A 21,779-nucleotide genomic window follows, 5' to 3' on the forward strand; every position below is an offset into this window, starting at 1 on the left:
TCTTGGAATGCTGTGTTTTGAACAACAACAAAAGAAATTATATTAAATAATATCAAAGTTTTTGCACTCTACAAAAAACTTGAAAAAAGTCCTGATTGGCTACTGATTCTTACAGCATTGGAATTCTGGGCACATTTCAACAACAACAAAAGAAATTAAATTAAAATAAATAATATCAAGGCAGTTTTCACGGTCAGGAAAAATTTTATAACAACGTTGTCGTGCACATAAATGTCATCAAGCTAACGTTATTAATAATAATTAATTTCCATGGCGATTAAGTCATGTAATGTTACAATATATCGAACGTTACATTCATGCTACTAGTTTAACGTTACCTACACACTGCTTAAGTTAATATAAAAAGAATGTACTTACCGACGAGATGAAGTGATAACGCAGTTTGTAACGAGGTTAGTTAGCCTACTAAATAAGAAATGGTGGCTTGCTAGGTAACGTTAGCTTGTGATAGTTGGAAGCGTCTAGTGTAAAACGTCACTCTATGCACAATGAGGGTAAAGAACAGACCTGCTGTTTTACTATAGTGCGTTCACATTTTAGCCAACAGATGTCGCTGGTGAGCTTTTCGACCGAGCCGCCCCACTGTAACTGTAGTTTAAAAAACATCTTAAAAATACATTAAAAATTATTATTTATTTTTTTTTAATTCTCCGATGCTTAGGCCCGGCGGGGGGTCAACTTAGGCCCGGCGGGCCGCCTGGCTTGCAATACACTGGCGGAAACCCTGTGGTCCAAGTGACTTTTTGTCTGGCGTGAGGAGTGGAGGGACAATCTTTCTAAGACAATCCGTTCAAAAGTTAAAGTTATGACTGTTTAAATATTGAATATTTTATTGCTATAGCCCCACCAACTGTCCAATTGGTGTAATGTTAATACAAATCGTAAAGGGCCCTCATTAACAGTCCGACCAACTTGCATTTGTTTTCACCAGTCCAAACAGACGTTACAAAAGCCAAAACCCAGGAGAAAAATAAAATGTAAAAATACTAATTATTATTATTATTATTATTATTATTAATAATAAAAAATATAATATTCCCGAACAAAAACAATATGGTTCCAACAGCTTTGATGCTTGGACCCCTAAATATGGCTTTGTCCCAAATATTATAGAGGCCACTGTGTTAACTCTGACACATTGGCAAGAGGGATTGCTTAGTCTAATTGTGTATTTTGAATAGCTTCATTGAATATATATTTACAAGGCTGACTATTTGGCAACCATTTTAAATGGTAAAATGGGCATTTTGTATATAGGTCTGTACTATAATTATTACCTTTGGTCATGTTTAGGTAAATTGTAAAAAACTAGAATAATTCCTAAACTCTTAAAAAGGAGCGAAGTTAATTTGAGGAACCTGAGGTCCTTTGGGCCCATGTGGAGAATTTATAATCATTTTGACCTAAACCCATTGCTTTGGTTGAAGTGCTACTCAATCTCAGGAAGCTACTTCAGAAAATATGGGCTTACAAGTAACTTGTTGAGAGAGTACAATCTCAGCATTGCAGGTTCAATCCCAGGGTGGTGTTGAGCTGGCAAGGGTTTCTTGGGTTACTCTTTAGCTCTAAAATTTTTATTAATTTCACTGACTTGCTTGAATGCTGTGCATGGCAACTTAATTAACCGAGATGGCATGCCATCGTCACTTTTAAAGCTGAATGTGTAAACGAAATGCCTTTTATTGTTCCTTCATTCCAAAGTTCCTGTCTCGGAAGTGTTCCCAGAAACGCTCCCTATTAAACTCACTGAAATCAAGTCTGGCAGGTTTAGCCACCTGCCACTTTTTTCAAAACTGTCATTTTATGCACCAGCTTCTTGAAGATTACCTGTGCTCTGCAATGCTTTACAAGTTTGGCCATGTCTCTCAATAAGTAGGGTAAATGTCATTATTAAGCCCTCCAAAATAAGTTTGTACAAATATAATGTATACTCCCACAACTTTTTTAAAGAAGGGAGGACATAAAATGAAAGATTAGACTCTCATTTGAAGTATAATTTTATTAATTGATTTATACCACTTTTTATATAGATATAGATGAATATAGCCTATATAAGTCTGTTATGGGCTTAATTGGCACCACTTGATTATGTATTTTTAAATCAAATCAAAGCTAATTTTTTAGCTTTCAATAGATATTTTCATTGTGTCTGCACTCCTGTCCTATGGCCTGTAAACTGAATTTGAAATGGGTGTGACCTGCCTGTTAGCTGTGTTGTCAACATAGAAAAAGCGAACTTGCAACATGTCTTCATCTGAATATAGGTTTAGGTACAGAATGACAAATATGGTGGAAATTACTCTTCAAAGTGTTGTAATGTTCTCTGTACATCCTACAGGCCTATATCCTACAGGTATTTGAAATTTGGCCAGAAATTGCGATCCAACCAGTTTGTTGAAAGTGCGCACGTTTCTATTAAGATTTTTGGTTACCTTGAAAGAAAACCAATTCCTGGATTCTAATGTACTAATGTACCAAATAATTACTTTTAGGCTATTAGTTTGAAATAAAAATGGAAAAAGACGAGTTGGCTTAATGGGAACATTAGGCTTTTATGGATAAAAATAACAATTTTATTCTACAGAATCTTATTCTTATCGTTTATATCTTTACATTATGCATTACCAAAACAAAAAGTAAAAATTGATAATATAGAGAAATAGTTCTCATTTATTTCCACTCCAGACCAGTGCAATTTAAGCCCACTTGACAAAATGTGCATTTAAATTAAAATCCAGTTAAACATGCACATTTATTCTCCATCACACAGTATAATATAAACTATAAAAATCATGCTTTATGCCATAGAAATGCACCATACTATGCAGCTGCTGCATCAAACACATCATGTGGTCTTTTCACTAGCTAGCTGAAACTCATTTTAGTGAAATTTTTAATAGATTCATGTTTAATACAAGTATTTTAGTATGTAAGGATTAAGATTTGATCACATCGAGGTCAAAAAACTGTAAGGATCAACATTTGGTCAAGCTGGGGTCACCTGGTACTTTGTCTCTTAGGTTGGGGAACTTGAATTTAACTTATTCAAAACTCAGGGGTCTAACACTTGTTTGGGGTACATATGGCATAGGCCTGAGAGTGTATTCTTGTATGCGGATGGGACAACATTAAAACAACATTGAACCGTCCACCACGTTTTGGCGATGTTCCAGCTCACGTCACATCTGGTGCTTGAAACAAACACCAGTGAGCTACTGGCGAACACTTACGCTACAGTGTAAAACATTCTCATTATAAAATAGCATTAACCTATTTAAAGACACTCAATTAAAAAAATAATGTATATAACCAAAATATTTTGAGCAGTAATACTTACATATGGACGGTGTGTTCAATAGGCTTGTCCTCCTCCAGAGAATCATGCTGTCATTCTCCTCTTCTGACTTACTGCAGAAAATGATGTCATCTAGGTCTAACAGAAAACGTATGGGTTGGCTATGCTTAAAAGTCCTCAATAATAATTATATTTTCCTAAATATGACGGAACTCAGCGATTATGTTTTGCTAGGTGCAGTGTCTTTTACTGCTACCACAGAGTGAATGCGTAAAGCGGGGTTGATGAGAGAGAACTTTTGGTTATGCTGAGCTATAAAACGCTATTCCAAAGGTAAATTTATTATTTTCTACATTGTTAGAAAGCTTATACTGTCACCTATTGGATAAATTAATTGTCAATCAAGTCTAATTGTACTACAAAGGGCGACAACACCGTAAACAGCGTGTGTGGTATTACGCACAGCTATTTTGGAAGGTACCCAGGCATCACAAATGAGCATATGTTTCACAAACCGATTGCCCATGACAATATATGACCACTCAGTTTCATTAGGGACACCTCTACGTGTAAAACGAATGGTAAGGTTGTATATTTAGTCCCAGATATTGACAGTAGAATGACGTTATAATTTTAGAAAAAGTTAGCAGCGTTTTCACTGCTGTATTGGCATATCTTAGGGCTATTGTTGGGTTTATTTAGTTGCTAGGACAAAATATGAAATTTTAGTGAAGAAAGAATATTTTTATGAGTGGCCAGACAGACACACTTGTCCAGTGTGTCATGCGTGGGGGGAGTAGTTGCAGTTGCAGACAAGCCTGCAGGGAGGGGGGTGCTTGGTATATTGACTACTGGCATGACAATGATGGTGCTTAGTCTACTTATACAGGTAGAACACAGAGTTTGTGTGTTCAACTCATAATTTGGTTGCAGGAGCATTGAATGTCTGAATTGAGCAAAGTTGACCACTAGGGGGTTTGCGCACAGGGTTAAGAACACACACTACTAGCTATCATCCTATTTATATAGCAGCTAGTCAGTTCATGTAAGATAACTGGATTATTTCAGAAATCCACTTTTTCAATGAAAGACAGTGGTTAATCATCAAGAGCAATGAATTCAGTTAATATTTCTGTTCTTCTCTTTGATCTCTGACTGTCAGTAGGCAATTTCTCTTGTATTTTTCAGCATTTGCAGCAATGTTTATCCGCAGCAACACTCATTTGTCTTGTCTTACGCTCGTCAATGTTTTTCCGGTATTCCTGTGGGTGATGAGTTTTATTAATGTTTGGCTGCCTACCCATGCTAATATGGGTAGAATTCAGCAGTGTTCTTTTCCCCCCCCTATTTTCCAGGTCCTCATTTATGGAGATATACCAAAGAATAAAGAGAATGTGGTTTACCTTTCCAACCACCAATGCACAGGTAGGGGCTTTTGCTTGTTATACGTATGAATCAGGGCTTTGGCTCATTTGAAAATTTCAGTGAGTCTTGAATTGTAATATGCAATTGAAATTTGATATCTGATATTTTCCTTTGTCCCTTGATTGCTCTGTCACCATCAGTGGACTGGATCATTGCTGACATGTTAGCCATCAGGCAGAATGCAATTGGTCATGTACGATACGTCTTAAAAGATGGATTGAAGTGGCTCCCTCTGTACGGATGGTACTTTTCTCAGGTAGCATACCGTTTCACTGATATAACTGAAGGCAGGCTTACTATTGCATTCAAGTAAACTTTCAGATCTGTCACTTTTTGATTATACCATATTGTATTGAAAATAACAATATGGCAAATATGATTGTCTTCACTAAATATTAAACACCTGTTACAATAGGGCAGATTATCTGAAAAATCATAGCCCTTTATGATACAAACATAGTCCTGTATGATAGAAAAAGATTCAGATATGGAGCCATCAAAAATGTGGGCCCTGGGGGCCTTGGTGGCCATTTTAGTTTATAAAAAAAAAATAATAATAATAAATAAAATAAAACAGTATAGACTCCTGTGGTGAAGTGAGTCATTATCAATCTTTTCAACATTTTCCTGAGAAAAAATGGTTCTTGTCAGGTTTAAGAATAGACTGATCGTCCTTAGACAAAAGATACAATCCATAAAGACAGCACCACACCTGGGGTCTTTATGCCTCCGCAACGGCAAAGCCGTGGCCGGAGGCATTATGTTTTCGGGTTGTCCGTCCTTCCGTCCGTCCGTCCCGATTATCATGAACGCGATATCTCAGGAACGCCTTGAGGGAATTTCTTCAAATTTGGCACAAACGTCTACTTGGACTCAAGGATGAACTGATTAGATTTTGGTGGTCAAAGGTCAAGGTCACTGTGACCTCACAAAACACGTTTTTGGCCATAACTCAAGAATTAATATGCTAATTATGACAGAGTTTCACACAAATGTCCAATACGATAAAATGATGAAGTGATGACATTTTATATCCAAACTGGCTACTGGTTGGCGGAGGCATACAACCGCAAGGCGGTATTTCTAGTTTTTTTTTTTTTTTTTTTTTTTTTTTTTAAATCTCATTTGGGTAACATTTACATTTTACACAGTATCTTCCAAAAGTAAGGAAATCAAAGTGAAATTTGTTATTTTTGCAGTACACTCAAGGCATTTGGATTTGCGATTTAATGATAATGAGAGAAAAGTACAGATAATCCGCTTTTATATAATTGTATTTACGTTTTACCATTTTACAAAAAAAGTTTTTTAGTCCTCCCATTTTCAGCTGTGCAAAATTATCGGATGTACCTACAAGTAAAGCAATAATAAAGTCTAATATTTGGTTGCATAGCCCTTAAATGCAATAACTACATCAATTTTACAAACCAATGTCATTGCCTGTTGTGTGGTATCTTATTTTTGGAGATGCCTTTCCAGGTCTTCACTGCAGCTGCTTTCAGTTGATCTTTGTTTTGTGGGTTTCTGTCTTCAGTCTGTACTTGAGCAAGTCAAGTGCATGCTCATGCTGGAGTTAAATTAGGTGATTGGTAAATGGTAAATGGACTGCATTTATATAGCGCTTTTATCCAAAGCGCTTTACAATTGATGCCTCTCATTCACCCGTTCACACACACACTCACAAACCAATGGTGAAAGGCTACCATGCAAGGTACCAATAAACTCATTGGGAGCAATTGGGGGTTAGGTGTCTTGCTCAGGGACACTTCGACACGCCCAGGGCAGGGGATCAAACCGGCAACCCTCCGACTGTCAGACAACCGCTCTTACCTCCTGAGCTATGTTGCCCCGATTGATTTAGCCAGTCCAATATTTTTTCTGTTCTTCCCATTGATTAATATTTTGGTTGCAGTGTGTTTGGGGTCATTGTCTTGCTGCAGAATTGCAGAATGCAGAAGTGCTGGCCGATGAGGTTGGAGGAAGTTCTTTATACATAGCCAGACAAAATCTGTTTTTACACTTCCAAATTCTTAGTATAATTCACTTTTTTGTGACTCAAACAATATTATACTTTGCATCAAATTATTTTCTTCTATCAAGAGGTCTTGGGGAGCTGTGTAGTATAGTGGGTTGGTCTTGTAACCTAAAGGTCACAGGCTCGATTGCCCGCTAGGACACTGCCGTTGTATCCTTGAGCAAGTTACCTAACCTGCATTACTTCAATATATATCCAGCTGTATAATTGGAATGTAAAAATGTTGTGTAAGTCACTCTGAGTAAGTCTGCTAAATGCATATAATGTAAAGGTCTACTTCCCCTATGGGAACTGCTGTTACAGTAAATAACCTGTATTTATTTCTATCAGGGGAAATTGATTTGATTCATTCTAGCTTACATTACGTGTAGCCAATTTCATTAACAAAGCTAACAAAGTTCCTAACAACTTTTAAAAGACTGAAGATTAAAAAGACCATGAAAGACTGTGGTCTACAGACCATAAAAAAGTAATTCTGTTTTACAAGAAATACGACATTCTTTTTACACTTTTCAAGTGTATTAGCTAGCTATGATAGACCTATGGCCTGCTAATGTTACTTATTCCACACGCGATTCCGTGTTTACATCCCAGTTCTAACTAAATGTCCCGGGGGGTATTTCAGGAAGCAGGATTACTGAGTTAACTGGATAACTGCACGGAGTTAAACCTGGAATAGCTCTTTTGCAGTCCATGTTCCAGATTTGGGAGGGTTCCTAGTTTTACTCAGTGCAGTTATCCAGCTAACTCAGTAATTCTTCTTTGTGGAACAGGACCTCGAATAGCTGAATACCAAAAGAGGAAAAACACAAAATAGCTGCACCACCACTACGAAGTAGTGACTGTACAATATTCCCATGCGCTTTGGGGTGCACTCAGTGCAGTCGTTATAACACTGCATGGAATCATTCGTTGCTAAAAATGCTATTTGTAATATCTCTGATTTCCTCCCTTCTTCGCTTGACATTTTGCTTGTAGCACTCGGTTATGTCCTCAGTAGAGGTGTAGGTGGGGTTGAGGACTAAGGCGGTGTGAGTGGGGTTTACAAACACAGTCTATGAGGGCTGCAAAATTCTACAAAGCATACCTTTAAGGCCCGTGTTAGAAAGCATTCCATGTTGAGCTCTAATGTGTTTATACACAGAAATACATGCACCAAAATGCAATTGCCTCGATTACCTCGTAAGGGTGTGATTGAATTCGGTATCGTGAAGTGAGTCCTCCTTATATCAGACTAGGACAATTTTATCTCAAAAAATGGATGATGACTCGGCTCACCATCAGACTCAATATTTTGAAAAATGGCCAGCAGGGACCCAGTTTTTGATGGCTCCACACCTGAATCTTTTTCTGTCATAGAGAGCTACAATACCTCTTGTACCAAGTTTTCTACTTGTATCATAACGTGCACGATTCTTCATTTTTTAAAGCTGATAAACCACTCTACTAGAGCACTGTCAAGAAAGTGTTTCATAAATTCTAATTCTTACAGAATCTGTGTGTTTCAGGGGGTGAGACATAGGATGATGGGGAAATGGCTACTATAGAATTGTAATCCACAAATCATGTTTTAAAAGTTTCATTATGAACATTTCACCAGCCTGCTGATTTAACACTACAGACTATTACAATACTAAATATTTTTCTTTTCTTAAAAGATTATATGTAAATGTAAAACAACCATGTATATTGTCTTAATTGGCTCCAGTGGATTCTTAAGAAATTGTCTTTAAACTTGACCTTCAGATCTGATATTCATTAAAAAAAAGTTACACTTCCATTCACTGCAGTTGTGTGTGTAACTGATGTGTTATTTCTTAATCTTTTTTTTCTTCAACTATATAGCATGGAGGTGTCTATGTCAAGCGCAGTGCCAACTTTGAGGAAAAAGCCATGAAATGCAAACTGCTCTCTCAGACAAAATGTGGAGCACCGGTAGGTATAAAAACTGTGCTTTGGTGTAATCTATTACAGAGTTTCCCTGTTGTCCTCGGGGTGACAACAATTCTGGCTTGTTACTGCATGTGTACTCCCATTTTATTTTAATATTACTGATATGTACCTTTTTGGCTTTGTCATTGTACAATGTGAATTTGTTGATCATTATGCTGGGTAACTTGTTGTAGCAGTTAAAGGCAGGGCTGTGATTAAGTATGTGGCTAGGGTCTACCGGGGATTAGCCTAATGTTAAATGCAATTTTCAGTTTTCCAACTTTCCCCTGTGAGAAACTTTCAGGCTGCTCCAAAATTAACATCATAATATAGGGTAAATGAATTAAATGTAATTTTACAGACAACTGGGAATGATCCTTTCACCATAGTAATTGGAATTGTATTACCTAAAGAGACCCATTAAAACAAAACTATCGAGGTTTTGGTGCTTCACATAAAAACAATGTTACCATAATTGTCACAGAAAATCATTACACGTAAAACGCCCCTTGTGTAGATATCGAGTCAGCAAATTTTTGGTTGTAATGTATCACAACCCATTATTCCAGTAGAGCGATTGAGATTTTAATCTATGAATAAATTGATTTGCGCATGGCAGAGTTTTGTTGAGAGCCTGAATAAAATGTGGGATCTTGTGAAATGTTGCCTGGTTGTCATGGGCACGTTGGGTCAATTGCAGCATACTTGTCTGGAGTTTAAACCTCAAGTTTTAAACCTCTAGTCCACAGAACTGCATTACAACTGGAACAGGTAATCCTTATTTCACAGATTTGGATAGCTGTTCCTGTTGTAATGCAGTTCTGTGGATTTAAAGATTTAAACCTGAGATTGAAAATCTAGCTATGCAGCTGCAATGGACCCACTTAGTTACTGAACCAACATCAATATTTAGTACACTTTTAAACGAGATGGATAGTGATCCATTATTATCTCTATCCCAATTCCTCAGTATCAGTGAGTGGTTTTTGCATGGTTGAGGGCTCCAGTGAAAGCAATTCATTATGCATATTAGAGGAGGGCAGTATCCAGATTTTCACAATGTCAGACTGTCAATGGAAAAATACCACAGTATTAATGTATACTCTTTCAATTGTAACAACTGCTAAAATGTTATCGTAAACACATTGGAAGAATGTTTGCTCCTGCAAAGTTCTGGGCAAGATGTGACCATTGATATTCGTGTTTGTCTGCGTGACAGCTTTATGGTGAGACTCAATCAGGCTGTTAGGCAGGAATTTGAAACTGCCTGTCATGAGAATGCTGGGGGTTTGAGGGCTGCTGAGGCCCTCATCAGGTTCCAGAGTCATGCCTCCCACCTCCCCTACAAGAAATGAATGTATTAGCACTTGAATCATATTTAGAGGTAAAAGATGGCTTTCTTGGAAACACTTTCCCTTAATTTTCATATGTATGTCGTTGAACCTAAAGTTAAAATATAAAAAATATAATGCAAATAACTTAAATAAAAGCATGCAGTTTTTACATTTATTTATTTCAGTGACTTTTCAATTTTCACTTTCAAATTCTACAAATACACTATTAACAAGTTTGTAAAACATCAGAGCTTTGGAAAATAGGAAATAAATGTTATTTTGAAAGTGAGAGCAATTTTATTTTCCAATCTTTTTACAAAATACACTAGTGAATCATGACTACAACGGTTTTGGAAATTGGATCTGTTTATATCCATAACCTTTTAAAAAAGAGTTAAATTGACTAGCTAGCTTTTAAAATAATATCAATGTAATAGTAATTAGCATATAATGTAAAACATATGACTGTTTGCAATTCTTAGTAGTGTAAATTCACCACCTCTATTACAATTACACAAAGAGTCGTACTAGCATTTAAAACGTAGGACAGACTGTAATTCTTACTAGTTTAAATTGAAGTACAAAAAAGCAAGTGCAAAAAGAATTCAAAATTAAGTTAAAATAATTATTGGCCAATTGCTGTAAGAAAAAGGGAGTGGTAGAGGGAAAGAGAGAGGAGGGAAGGAAAAAGGACTTCTAGCGGGTTTGGGGGCATGTCACATGCTGTTACATGTGTTGCACTGGTTTATTTATAGTGTTTGGAATCACACTAATGCTGCAGTAGGAAATATGGCATCACCTGCTATGAGAGATTTGGAGATCACATTAAACTCAAATCTGGATGTGAATGAAAGTGAACCTATCAAAGAAAACATTTCTAGACCAAAAAAGACCTTTTTTCCAACTTCAAATAGCTAAAATGTTTAATCACCTGGTTCCAATTACAGATTATTCCAACTACATTAATAATGGTGTCTACATGCATATTATAACTTGATTAAAATTCAGCAGCTTTGAATATATTTTTATAATCGACATAACATTACTTATCACAGTCAGGATATTGCTTTTCCAACTTAATGTTACAAATGATGTAGCTTAGTAGTACTGTAGGCCTGTACAGTAAGTGTGTAGATAACGTTACTGTAATTGCTTTAAATTGACAGAACTTTGTAACCACTTCGTTGCTTTTATATTGATGTAGTGAAAGTAGTCTGTTCTCTGAGAACAGACTACTGTATCAACCTTGGCCAGCCGCTAATTATTCATATCGCAGCGCAAACGCAGTATCACTCCTCACATAATTGACATTACGTTAGGCTTCACAGTCGGATACTGACAGCCTTGCTGACTCAATGCTGGAAATAACGCTTTAAACTATGGTGACCACATTCACTTTGATGTAGCTAACAAGTGAATAATTAAACTATTGTAACCAACATTCTCATCAAATAGATAATTAACTCCTCAGATATGTTCTGGACCGATGGCTTGCGGAATTTGAGATGCAGGACTTGAGTGTTCTAAAGTAAAGAGACGGCCAGGCTAGCGCGTGTAGCATTCTGGCAATTGGCCAACCCCAGATTGGAACATTTTCTTTCAACTGCAACCTGCCAATATGACATTGAACTTTAGTGCAGCTGCTTTTTTCAGTTAAGAAAATTCCCTTTTGTGGAATCAATGCATTTTGTTGTACGGAATTGCCTATGGGATGGTTAACGGGGGGTTCCAGTTTTGGATAACAGGAGGGATCGAGCCCCCACGTTAAATGACAATTCAAACCCTGCCTACAGTAAACTATGTATCTGAAGAAAAACACATTTTTAATGTTCAAAAATGCCAAGTTACTCACGCATACAAAGCACTATAACTCATTAAGACTTGCAAAATCTAGGCCTGTCAATAAAAGTACTGATATCAAAATTAGGCTATGTTACAAGAAACAATATTGGCTACCTTAGCTAACACTAATGAAACATGCTGTATTTCAATGCAATGCTGTTACCCAATGTTTCCTAAATTATTTTAAGGAACTTGGCCCTGTGTCAAAATAATTTAGATTTTTTGGAATGTGCTGAACATTGTGGTTACGCTAGCCCATCGAATGTCTTTGGAACGCAGGACATTTGAAAATCTGTATTTTACACTGATTCACTTGCTTTCTGCTAAAGATAACAGTTTGTGGCCATAATATGTCATAATTGTGTTATGACATTTGTAACAAGCAGGACTAGTGGTATGAAACAAGCTAGACTATAGGTAGGCTAATGTATTGGCATTCTGATTAATTTGTTTGACTCTAATAGTACCTTTTTAAAAAGAACCCTAGGAGTGATTTCTGTTTTAATTAAGTCGAGTTAATTGGCTAGACTGAGGTCTTGTTTTTGACTTGTCATTCAAATGCATTCTCTTTGAATCTCGCAATGCTACCAACAAGCAACAATGGCTGTGTAACAGCACAAATGTCAGACACCAACAGTTGGTTCAAAAAAACAGGAGTTGGCTAATTATTTTTTAAAATAGACCTGAATATCTGCATTTATAGAATGCAGTGTAATTTTCCCTGGAATTTGACAGCATTGGTGATTATGTATCGGTTCATGTCAATTCATATAATTGTTTTAAAACTGGCTGTCTATATCACTGCAAGCCTATGTACTTACCATGTAAATCAAACTAATGTTTTAGCTATAATGCATAACAACTCACCCAAGTTGTATGTTAATCAACTGTAACTTCGAATTTTTTGACCTAATTGCTTCTCTCTGCCATTTTGTTTTGTTATTTTGTTTTGGTCAAGATGTATCTAGTCATTTTCCCTGAAGGAACTCGATACAATCCAGATCTTCCCAAAGTGATTCGTGACAGCCAAGCTTTTGCCAAGAAAGAAGGTATGACTCTGAAAAATTTATAGAAGCCCATCACATAACAACAGCACTCATTGTAACTGTGCAGGTTCCTATGGTGCTTGCTTATTTTGAAGCAAAGGTAATTCCTTTTTCCATTTAAAGGTACCGTAAATAAATTTAGTAGAATCTCAGAGATAACGGCCTCAAAGTAATAGGCAACCTAAGGGGAAGGGGAACTTGCCTAATTACGGCTTATTAAACTCATTATTAAAAATGCATAGATTATAGATATTGTTTATGCAAAAACTGACCATTAAACAGAAAGATGTTGTACTGTCCAGTGTCCACCTCACCTTCTATAACTGTCTAAAACAGAATTTCTGATAGCATGTTTTTAACGGAGCGGCATTATGAAAGGAAAACAATAGTGAAACAAGTTTTAACCTGTTGTTTGGCACATTGACAGCACTACTAACAGCTTTAATTGAACTGGGTAGTTGGAAGTCACCTGTGCATCCACAGACTGCTGCTCTCTTTTCAGTATTCCTTCACTGATGTCTGTGACACAGCAAGAAGTTAGCATTTATCATTGAGACGTAGCCTACTGGCAAATGAAAAAGTAGCCTACATCAGCAACCTGTGCCAACGGCGCTAAGTCAAACTTGTATTGCATTAGTAATAAACAATATGACAACATGATTAACATAATATTATGTTTGTTTATAAACGGAGCCACTAGTGTCTGAATGCAAAAAAAATAATAAAAGATTGACAGGCCGTCCGCAATTAAGTGCCGAGGCCGGCAACAAGGAGATCCAATTTCATTATACAACAGCTTGGCTGAATACTCTATTCTGATTGGTCCAAGGGTGGGCATTATTTCTCAGTAAAGGGACACCTTGGCCTTTTAACAGTTCTAAAATCAATGCGCTACAAAATACAGCATTCCAAAGCAGTTTAAACAGCAACTTTCGCTTCTGAATTGTTGTTGCATCCCCTCCCGTTTTTAATGTCCAATTTCACAATTGATGGCAACGTTGAATCACATTTCTAGTTACTGTTGCTAGCTTTACAAATCGGAATCATCCCTTATTTGGACAGGAGAATAGGCGTTACGCATTTAACTCATGGCTACGGACGCATTTTCATCCGTACGTTTGTGAACGATTGCGTTTATAGTAATCGCTGTTTTGAATACAATTCAATAGTTAGCTAGCTAGCTAGCCAGGATAACAAGCATGCCGTGAGTCCCTTCTGACCTAAAACCAAGAATTTTAATATTGGCTAGGTGACAAGTGACGGCGAACCTATCATAAAGCTAGCTGGCATTCAAAACCCGTTTCTGAGGGTCTTAGAAAAACGTTGTCTACACTGCGCAACCATGAATTAGATTTTTGTTGCTTGGTCTTTACTTTTTCTCAGGACTTGCAGTTTTGAAACACAATCTCACTCCAAGAATGAAAGCTTCTCATATAGCCATCAGTACAATGAAGGACCACCTGGATTCTGTTTATGACATCACTGTGGCGTATGAGGGTACTCTGAATACTAAAGGGGAACGACGTTCTGCTCCCTCAATGCCAGGTAAGCTTTAATAGATTTTTTAATGAGTGGTAAAGTTTCCTGTGCAATGGCTATTGAAATGCTTTTCACCTTATGAAACGTAGATACATACCCACAGTATAGACTACCTTGCCTGCATGAACTGTTTTACAACCTTGGTGTAAATGTCCTTATGCCTCTTTTTTTGATTCAAATGTCAATCTTCTCTTGTAACGGCTATATTCAGTAGTGCTTGGCTTTTTTGCATTCTCTAAATGGAACAGTAAAAAAGTATTATCATTTACTCAGGTATCACTGTTATTGTGCATAGTAGGCAAAAGTAGGTTTCACAACAAGTATATAGAACTGGAGGTAAGGTAATGTAGGTAACAGGTCATTCTTTCACCCATTCCTAATTACCGGATGCACTTTGCTCAAATGCAGAGGTTTGAGGAGTGCTTAGAATTATTGTGGCATATTTCCTCGGTTTAACCTGCTTATATGTGCATGTTGAAGTAATACCTGTTATGTGCTAAGATGTACAGCAACTCATGTCTATATATCTACTTACTTACAGTTTCATGCTGTCCAATTACTAATACAGTAAGAGTGTTTAAAAATGTTGTGCAAATAAAATTCTGTATTTAAATGTTAAAAGTTACACTACATGGCCAAAAGTATGTGGACTCCTGAACATTCATTCATTACAGGCATTTAGCAGACGCTCTTATCCAGAGCGATACCCCCATGTGTGCTTGTTCAACATCTCAGTTCAAAACCACAGGCATTAATATGGAGTTGCCCCCCCCCGCCCCCCTTTGTTGCTTTAACAGCATCAACTCTTCTGGGAAGGCTTTCCACTAGATTTCAGAACATGGTGGCAGGGATTCGCTTGCATTCAGCTACAAGAGCAATAGGAAGGTTTGGCACAGATTTTGGGCACTAAGGCCTGGCTCGCAGGCGACATTCCACTTCATTCATGTGCAGGCCAGTCAAGTTCTTCCACACCAAACTTGGCATTACCGTTTCTTTATGGATCTTGCTTTGTGCACAGGGGCATTGTCATGCTGAAACAGGAAAGGGCCTTCCCCAAACTGTTACCACAAAGTTGGAAGCACACAATTCTCTAGAATGTCATCATATGCTGTAGCATTAAGATTCCCTTCACTGAAAATTGGCCTTGATCAAACCATGAGAAACAGCCCCAGACCATTATTCATCCTCTTATTCATGCATTTGGGCAGGTAGCGTTCTCCTGGCATTCGCCAACCCTGGATTCGTTTGTCAGACTGTCAGATAGTGGAGCATGATTCATCACTCTAGAGAACGCATTTCCACTGCTCCAGAGTGCAATGGCAGTGTGCTTTACACCACTCCCGCCGACACTTGGCATTGCGCATGGTTATCTTAGGCTTGTTGTACGGCTGCTCAGCCAAGGAAACCCATTACATGAAACTCCCACCAAATACTACTTGTGCTGACGTTGCTTGCACAGGCAGTCTGGAACTCAGTTGTTGAGTGTTACAACTGAGGACAGACTATTTTTGCGCACTACGTGCTTCAGCACTTGGCGGTCCTGTTCTGTGAGCTTGTGTGCCGTTCCGCTTCACGGTTGAGCTGTTGTTGCTCCTAGACCTTATTAGTTCATAATAACAGCACTTACAATTGCCCGGGGCAGCTCTAGCAGGGAAGAAATGTGATGAACTGACCTCTTGAAAAGGTGGAATCCTATGACAGTGCCATGTTGAAAGTCACTGAGCTCTTCCAGTGTTTGTCTGTGGCAATTGCATGGCTGTATGCTTGCATGGTGGGAGGCAGTATTGTTTGTTTGTAACTTGGCTTTATTTTGGTATCAGTGCTTTTAACAGCAGGCCTAGATTTTGCCTATTTTTATTAATGACTTATAGACAGTGCTTTGTATGCATAAGTAACTTGCCATTTTTGTATGTTGAAAACATTTTTTTGTTGACCATAAACATAACGCATTGCCCAAATGTTTGTTTTTATGCCTCCGCGACGGCACAGCCGTGGCCGGAGGCATTATGTTTTTGGGTTGTCTTTCCGTCCGTCCGTCTGTCCCGATTCTCGTGAACGCGATATCTCAGGAACACTTTTAGGGAATTTCTTCAAATTTGGCACAAACGTCCATTTGGACTCAAGGATGAACTGATTAGATTTTGGTGGTCAGAGGTTAAAGGTAAAGGTCACTGTGACCTCACGCCCATCCCAGTCTCGTGAACGCAATATCTCAGGAACGCCTTGAGGCAATTTCTTCAGATTTGGCACAAACGTCCACTTGGACTCAAGGATGAACTGATTAGATTTTGGTGATCAAAGGTCAAGGTCACTGTGACCTCACAAAACACGTTTTTGCCTTGAGGGAATTTCTTCACATTTGGCACACATGTCCACTTGGACTCAAGGATGAACTGAATAGATTTTGGTGGTCAAAGGTCAAGGTCACTGTGGCCTCACGTCCGTCCCATTCTCTCGTGAACGCGATATCTCAGGAACGCCTTGAGGCAATTTCTTCAAATTTGGCACAGACGTCCACTTGGACTCAAGGATGAACTGATTAGATTTTGTTGGTCAAAGGTCAAGGTCACTGTGACCTCACAAAACACGTTTTTGGCCGTAACTCAAGAATTCATACGCTAATTATGACAAAGTTTCACACAAATATCTAATAGTATAAAATGATGAAGTGATTACATTTTATATCCAGACTACCTACTGGTTGGCGGAGGCATACAACCGCGAAGCGGTATTTCTAGTTTGCCAAATGTATCTTTGTTGATTGTGGCCAAAGTGTATTTTGTTTCATTACTCCAGAGGACAAAACATCTCTACTTTGTGTGTGTTGTGTTACGTACTTCAGACGCAATTTTTACGCCTCTGCTACGGCACAGCCGTGGCTGGAGGAATTATGTTTTCAGGTTGTCTGTACGTCCCATTCTCGTGAACGCGATATCTCAGGAACGCCTTGAGGGAATTTTTTCAAATTTAGCACAAACGTCCACGTGGACTAAAGGATAAACTGATTAAATTTTGGTGGTTAAAGGTCAAGGTCACTGTGACCTCACAAAACACATTTTTGGCCATAACTCAAGAATTCATATGCTAATTGGCTACTGGTTGGCGGAGGCATACAACTGCGAGGCCGTATTTCTAGTTGTGTAAGCAATGCTGCACAGTGGACCAGTGCACCACTACTCGGGTGTCAGCTAAACATTTCTGCAGGTGCTTTGCATTTTGCAGCGGGATCTGTGTTTTCTTTGTAGACCTGGCGCAGTCTGTGCGCAGTTCTGTCAGAAGATTTTTCTTGATCTTTGAGATCTTTCCTCAACTTCAACAGTTTCACTTAGCTTCAGTTTCATAATGATGTTTCTGGTGGTGGATATTTTCCAGGCTGGATTAGTTTTGACCTGTTTAGAATTTACAGAAATGTTTAAGTTTTGACACTGCTGAGGATGGGTTAACTTGGAGGTTCGAGAAAAGATGCAATTCCACCAGGTGTGGCCAAACCTAAGCATACTACTGTACCCCAGTGAATTCTTCAGCACTCACTCTCTCCATCTCTCTGGTTGCAGACAAAATATTTTATTTCTTGACAAGTGAGAGCGGATCATATTTATCTATTTGTTGACTATACCTGCCTGTGAACTGATTCTGATATTCTGTTTCATATTCTGTGTTTAAATGACCCTGTCCAGCATATTAATCCTTGTTTTCAAAATTTAACAGATGCTTGCAGCTGTTTTTAAGTTTGTAAATATAGATTCACACTCAGAAATAGTGATACTTCCATCGATTGTATATGCTGGCATTAAAATAAAATGAATTTCCTAGTCAAATTAGAAACCTTCAATTTATAAATTGTGATGGGTAGTATTCTTTGGTCTTCTTCAGGTCTATTTGATAATTTTATTGCTTTGTGGACTGTGTGTGATCTGATTTTTTTTGTCTATTTTGTTTGCTATACTGACAGAATTCCTGTGTAAGGAATGTCCAAGGGTCCACATCCACTTTGAGCGTGTGGATCTGAAGGAGATCCCCAAAGAAGCTGTGTTCTTCCGCAGATGGCTGCATGAAAGATTTGAAATCAAGGACAAGTGAGTCTGGAAAACTTATTTAAATAAAGGCTGTCCTTTAGTCATGACTGAATGTGCTGCTCATTTTAAACATCAGGCATCATTTAAACCCCTTTGCACAAGCCCCCTAGTGGCTAGGACCCTGGTGTCCTGAAATTGCTCAACTCAAATTTTCAGTGCTCCAACAACCAAACTATGAGTGGAAACCAAAAACTCTGTGTTATTATACTGTTCTCTCCTGGAGAAAATCTTATACCACCTATAATTAAACACAGTCCTGGTGTCACTGGCATGTAAATTTCCTGCAGCCATCTGTGTTTGTTGGTGGAATATGTCAAGCTGCATGTCATCTTTAGAAGTCCAAAGTGTTCATTTACTTCCTAAATAGTATGTTCCTGAACAAAATCAAAGAAACAAGTATTTCCTCTGGGTGTTTTTAAGTATTCAATTTTCTGAAATTCCATGTACTTAACAGCATTTTAAAAGTATTTTCAACTAGCATACTCAATAGTAGGCAAGCGCACTGATTCAGACACGGCCAAAGGCATGGTCAATAGTCTTCTGCTGCTTTGAACGATACACTGCTTAATACCAAGGACATACTGACATGGTATTTTGCTGGGCACTAGCCCTATTTAAAAGATAGTATGTCCTTTTTGATTCTGGCATCATCAGGGTGCTTATGCAATGGTGAACTGGGATATCAGTTTGGACTTACTGATCTTCAGGAAACAACAGTTCGTACACCTAGCATTTACTAGATAGTATATGCCACATGACCAGGGCGGCCTGGCTACACAGTCTAGTCAGCCCTCACACAGTGCCAGTATGGCTAACGTTCGATCCAGGATCACAGCTTCTGTTTCGTCTCTGTGCTGGAGGGATACCAGTATTGTTTTCCTGATCCTTTAAGGAAACAACTGGGCCTCTGCTGTACCCATAATTTACTGTCACATAATGTTGGTATGGCTAATGTCCGATCCAGGATCACAGGTTGTATTCTGTCTCTGTGCTGGATGGATATCAGTATGGTCCCCTGATCATTGAGGAAACAGCCATACTAATGCTCTACCCTTTTGGGGTTAGGTACGTGACTGAAATGAGCGATGTGTGTGAAATACACAGAGCAGGTTCGGTCAGAGAGCTCTTGCTGCGGCTGACCATTGGTTGGCCTCAGCAAGCGCATGTTCCTGTGCTCATTGCATACACACCGCTAATGGAGCACCCTGTTTAATGGTGCAGTGTGTAGAATTTAGTAGCCTCTAGCGGAACGGACTTGGCAGAAATGGAATATAATATTCATAAGTATGTTTTAATTAGTGTATAATCCCATGAAAATAAGAATCGTTGTGTTTTTGTTATCTTAGAATGAGCCCTTTATATCTACATAGGGAGCGGGTCCTCTTCCATGGAGGCTGCCATGTTGCACTGCCATGTTTTTACAGTAGCCCAGAACGGACAAACTGCTCTAGAGAGGGCCTTTCGCGTTTTTTTTTTTTTTTTTTTGGGCGGCGCGAATGCACCGGTTGGAAGACGAAGAAGAAGAAAGAAGAGACTGAGTGATCATATATTGTCTTGGACAATCCGTTTGTGAATTATACACGCATTTGTGATGCCTGGGTACCTTCCAAAATAGCTGTGCGTAATACCACACGTGTTGTTTATGGCATTCTCGCCCTTTTTAGTACAGTCTGGCTTGATTGACAGTCCATTTATTCAGTAGGTGAGAGTATAAGCTTTCTAACAATGTATTTACATGTCTAATTTTGCTTTTGGAATAGCGTTTTATTGGTTTTATCATCGCGTTCACTTACGCATTCACTCTGTGGTAGCAGTAAAAAGACGCTGCACCTAACGAAATGTTGTGAACGATTTTTCGTAATTTCTTGTTATTATTGAGGACTTCTGGGCATAGCTAAGCCGTATGTTTGCTGATAGACCTAGCTGACAACGTTTTCTGGTGTAAGACAGGAGCGGATAGAAATATATCATTGATTTACTGTCTCTGTCTCTATCTGTTGAAATCAGATAAGATGTCATCATTGCTATGTAAGTATTACTGCTCAAAATGTTTGGGTTATATACGTTATTTTTGAAATTGAGTGTATTTAAATAGGTTAGTGGTATTATATAATGAGGATATTTCACACTGTAATGTAAGCGTTAGTTAGTAGTGTAATAGTTTTTGTGACTCCTCATGTCTTACTATGATTTACCATGCAAAGCAGCTAACGTTAGCAATAAATGGTACCACAATGCGGAACAATTAGTAATTATAATCGGTATCTTACTTGTAAGCTATCAGCTATAATTTTACAGACTACATAATTAAATACAATTTATAAATCTGTCAAGGAACCTGATCACTTGACATTGGCTACTCGATGCTGTTGTAGACGATGACATCATTTTTGGAACTTACAGGCCACCGTAGCTTCTACGTCGTTGGAAAGGGAGGGGTGAGGGGTGGGTATGCAGTTGGTTGCAATCTGCATTTAGTAGGGGAGATAAATTTTGCTCTTTAGTAAGATAGTGTGTGCAGAAGAAGTACCTAAGTTAAATCCATTCTTTGCCAAACCTAAATAATTGTTTTGCATATTCATTAAAATATTTTAGTTGTCCTGACTGAAATATTTTGAGGGCGAATTGCCCCAAATTAACAACCGTTCCTTATACCATGGTCATTTGCCAAAGATTAAAATATAAGTAGAATAGCCCATCCTGAGGTTTGCATTGAAGGATTTGAATGTACTCCACATCGCGCGTTGAAAAGCATTAATGTACACCTCGTCATTAATTATTTTGAATTTATGAAACTAATTCTAACAGAACAATACTGAACTCTTTGTGTAGCTGTTTTCTTAAAGTTCCAGGAAATTGAAATCTGTGAATTATTTACTGTTGTGTTGTTTTAGAACTTTTTTGCATTCAAACACATTTATAAAAGATTCTTGCAAAAAAAAATAAAGAATTGTTATAAATGCCTGTGCTGAAATCGGCTTGCTTTCCCCCTTGGTGAAATGGAAGGTTTTAAGTGGGCGGGGTTAACTGGATGTTAGTTAAATAACAAAAACGCTAAGCCTTGCATGTAATGTGAAAATGATACTCCTGCCACTGTTTTGACAAGGCAATGGATGCAGAGAAAGCAATACGTTAATGTTAGTGTATGCTAATGTTAGTGTACAATAGCTCAGTGTTATTAAATTATTACCTCGTTAATGATCTTCAGGTTTAACTATACGATGGTAAAGCCTA

At 38.1% G+C, this 21,779-nt stretch overlaps 1 protein-coding gene across 1 annotated transcript in view; it reads left to right on the plus strand.

The window, feature by feature from the left end:
* agpat5 (1-acylglycerol-3-phosphate O-acyltransferase 5 (lysophosphatidic acid acyltransferase, epsilon)) overlaps positions 1–21,779 on the plus strand; it is a 29,304-nt gene that overhangs the window by 4,037 nt on the left and 3,488 nt on the right. Inside the window, exons 2-7 of the mRNA XM_064324497.1 lie at positions 4,672–4,741; positions 4,882–4,997; positions 8,622–8,711; positions 12,843–12,933; positions 14,314–14,475; positions 18,422–18,545. Coding sequence (XP_064180567.1) covers positions 4,672–4,741; positions 4,882–4,997; positions 8,622–8,711; positions 12,843–12,933; positions 14,314–14,475; positions 18,422–18,545 — 653 coding nt within the window. The remainder of the gene's footprint in view (positions 1–4,671; positions 4,742–4,881; positions 4,998–8,621; positions 8,712–12,842; positions 12,934–14,313; positions 14,476–18,421; positions 18,546–21,779) is intronic.

The sequence above is a fragment of the Anguilla rostrata genome, chromosome 2 (assembly GCF_018555375.3).
Source record: "Anguilla rostrata isolate EN2019 chromosome 2, ASM1855537v3, whole genome shotgun sequence".
Classification (NCBI taxonomy): domain Eukaryota; kingdom Metazoa; phylum Chordata; class Actinopteri; order Anguilliformes; family Anguillidae; genus Anguilla; species Anguilla rostrata.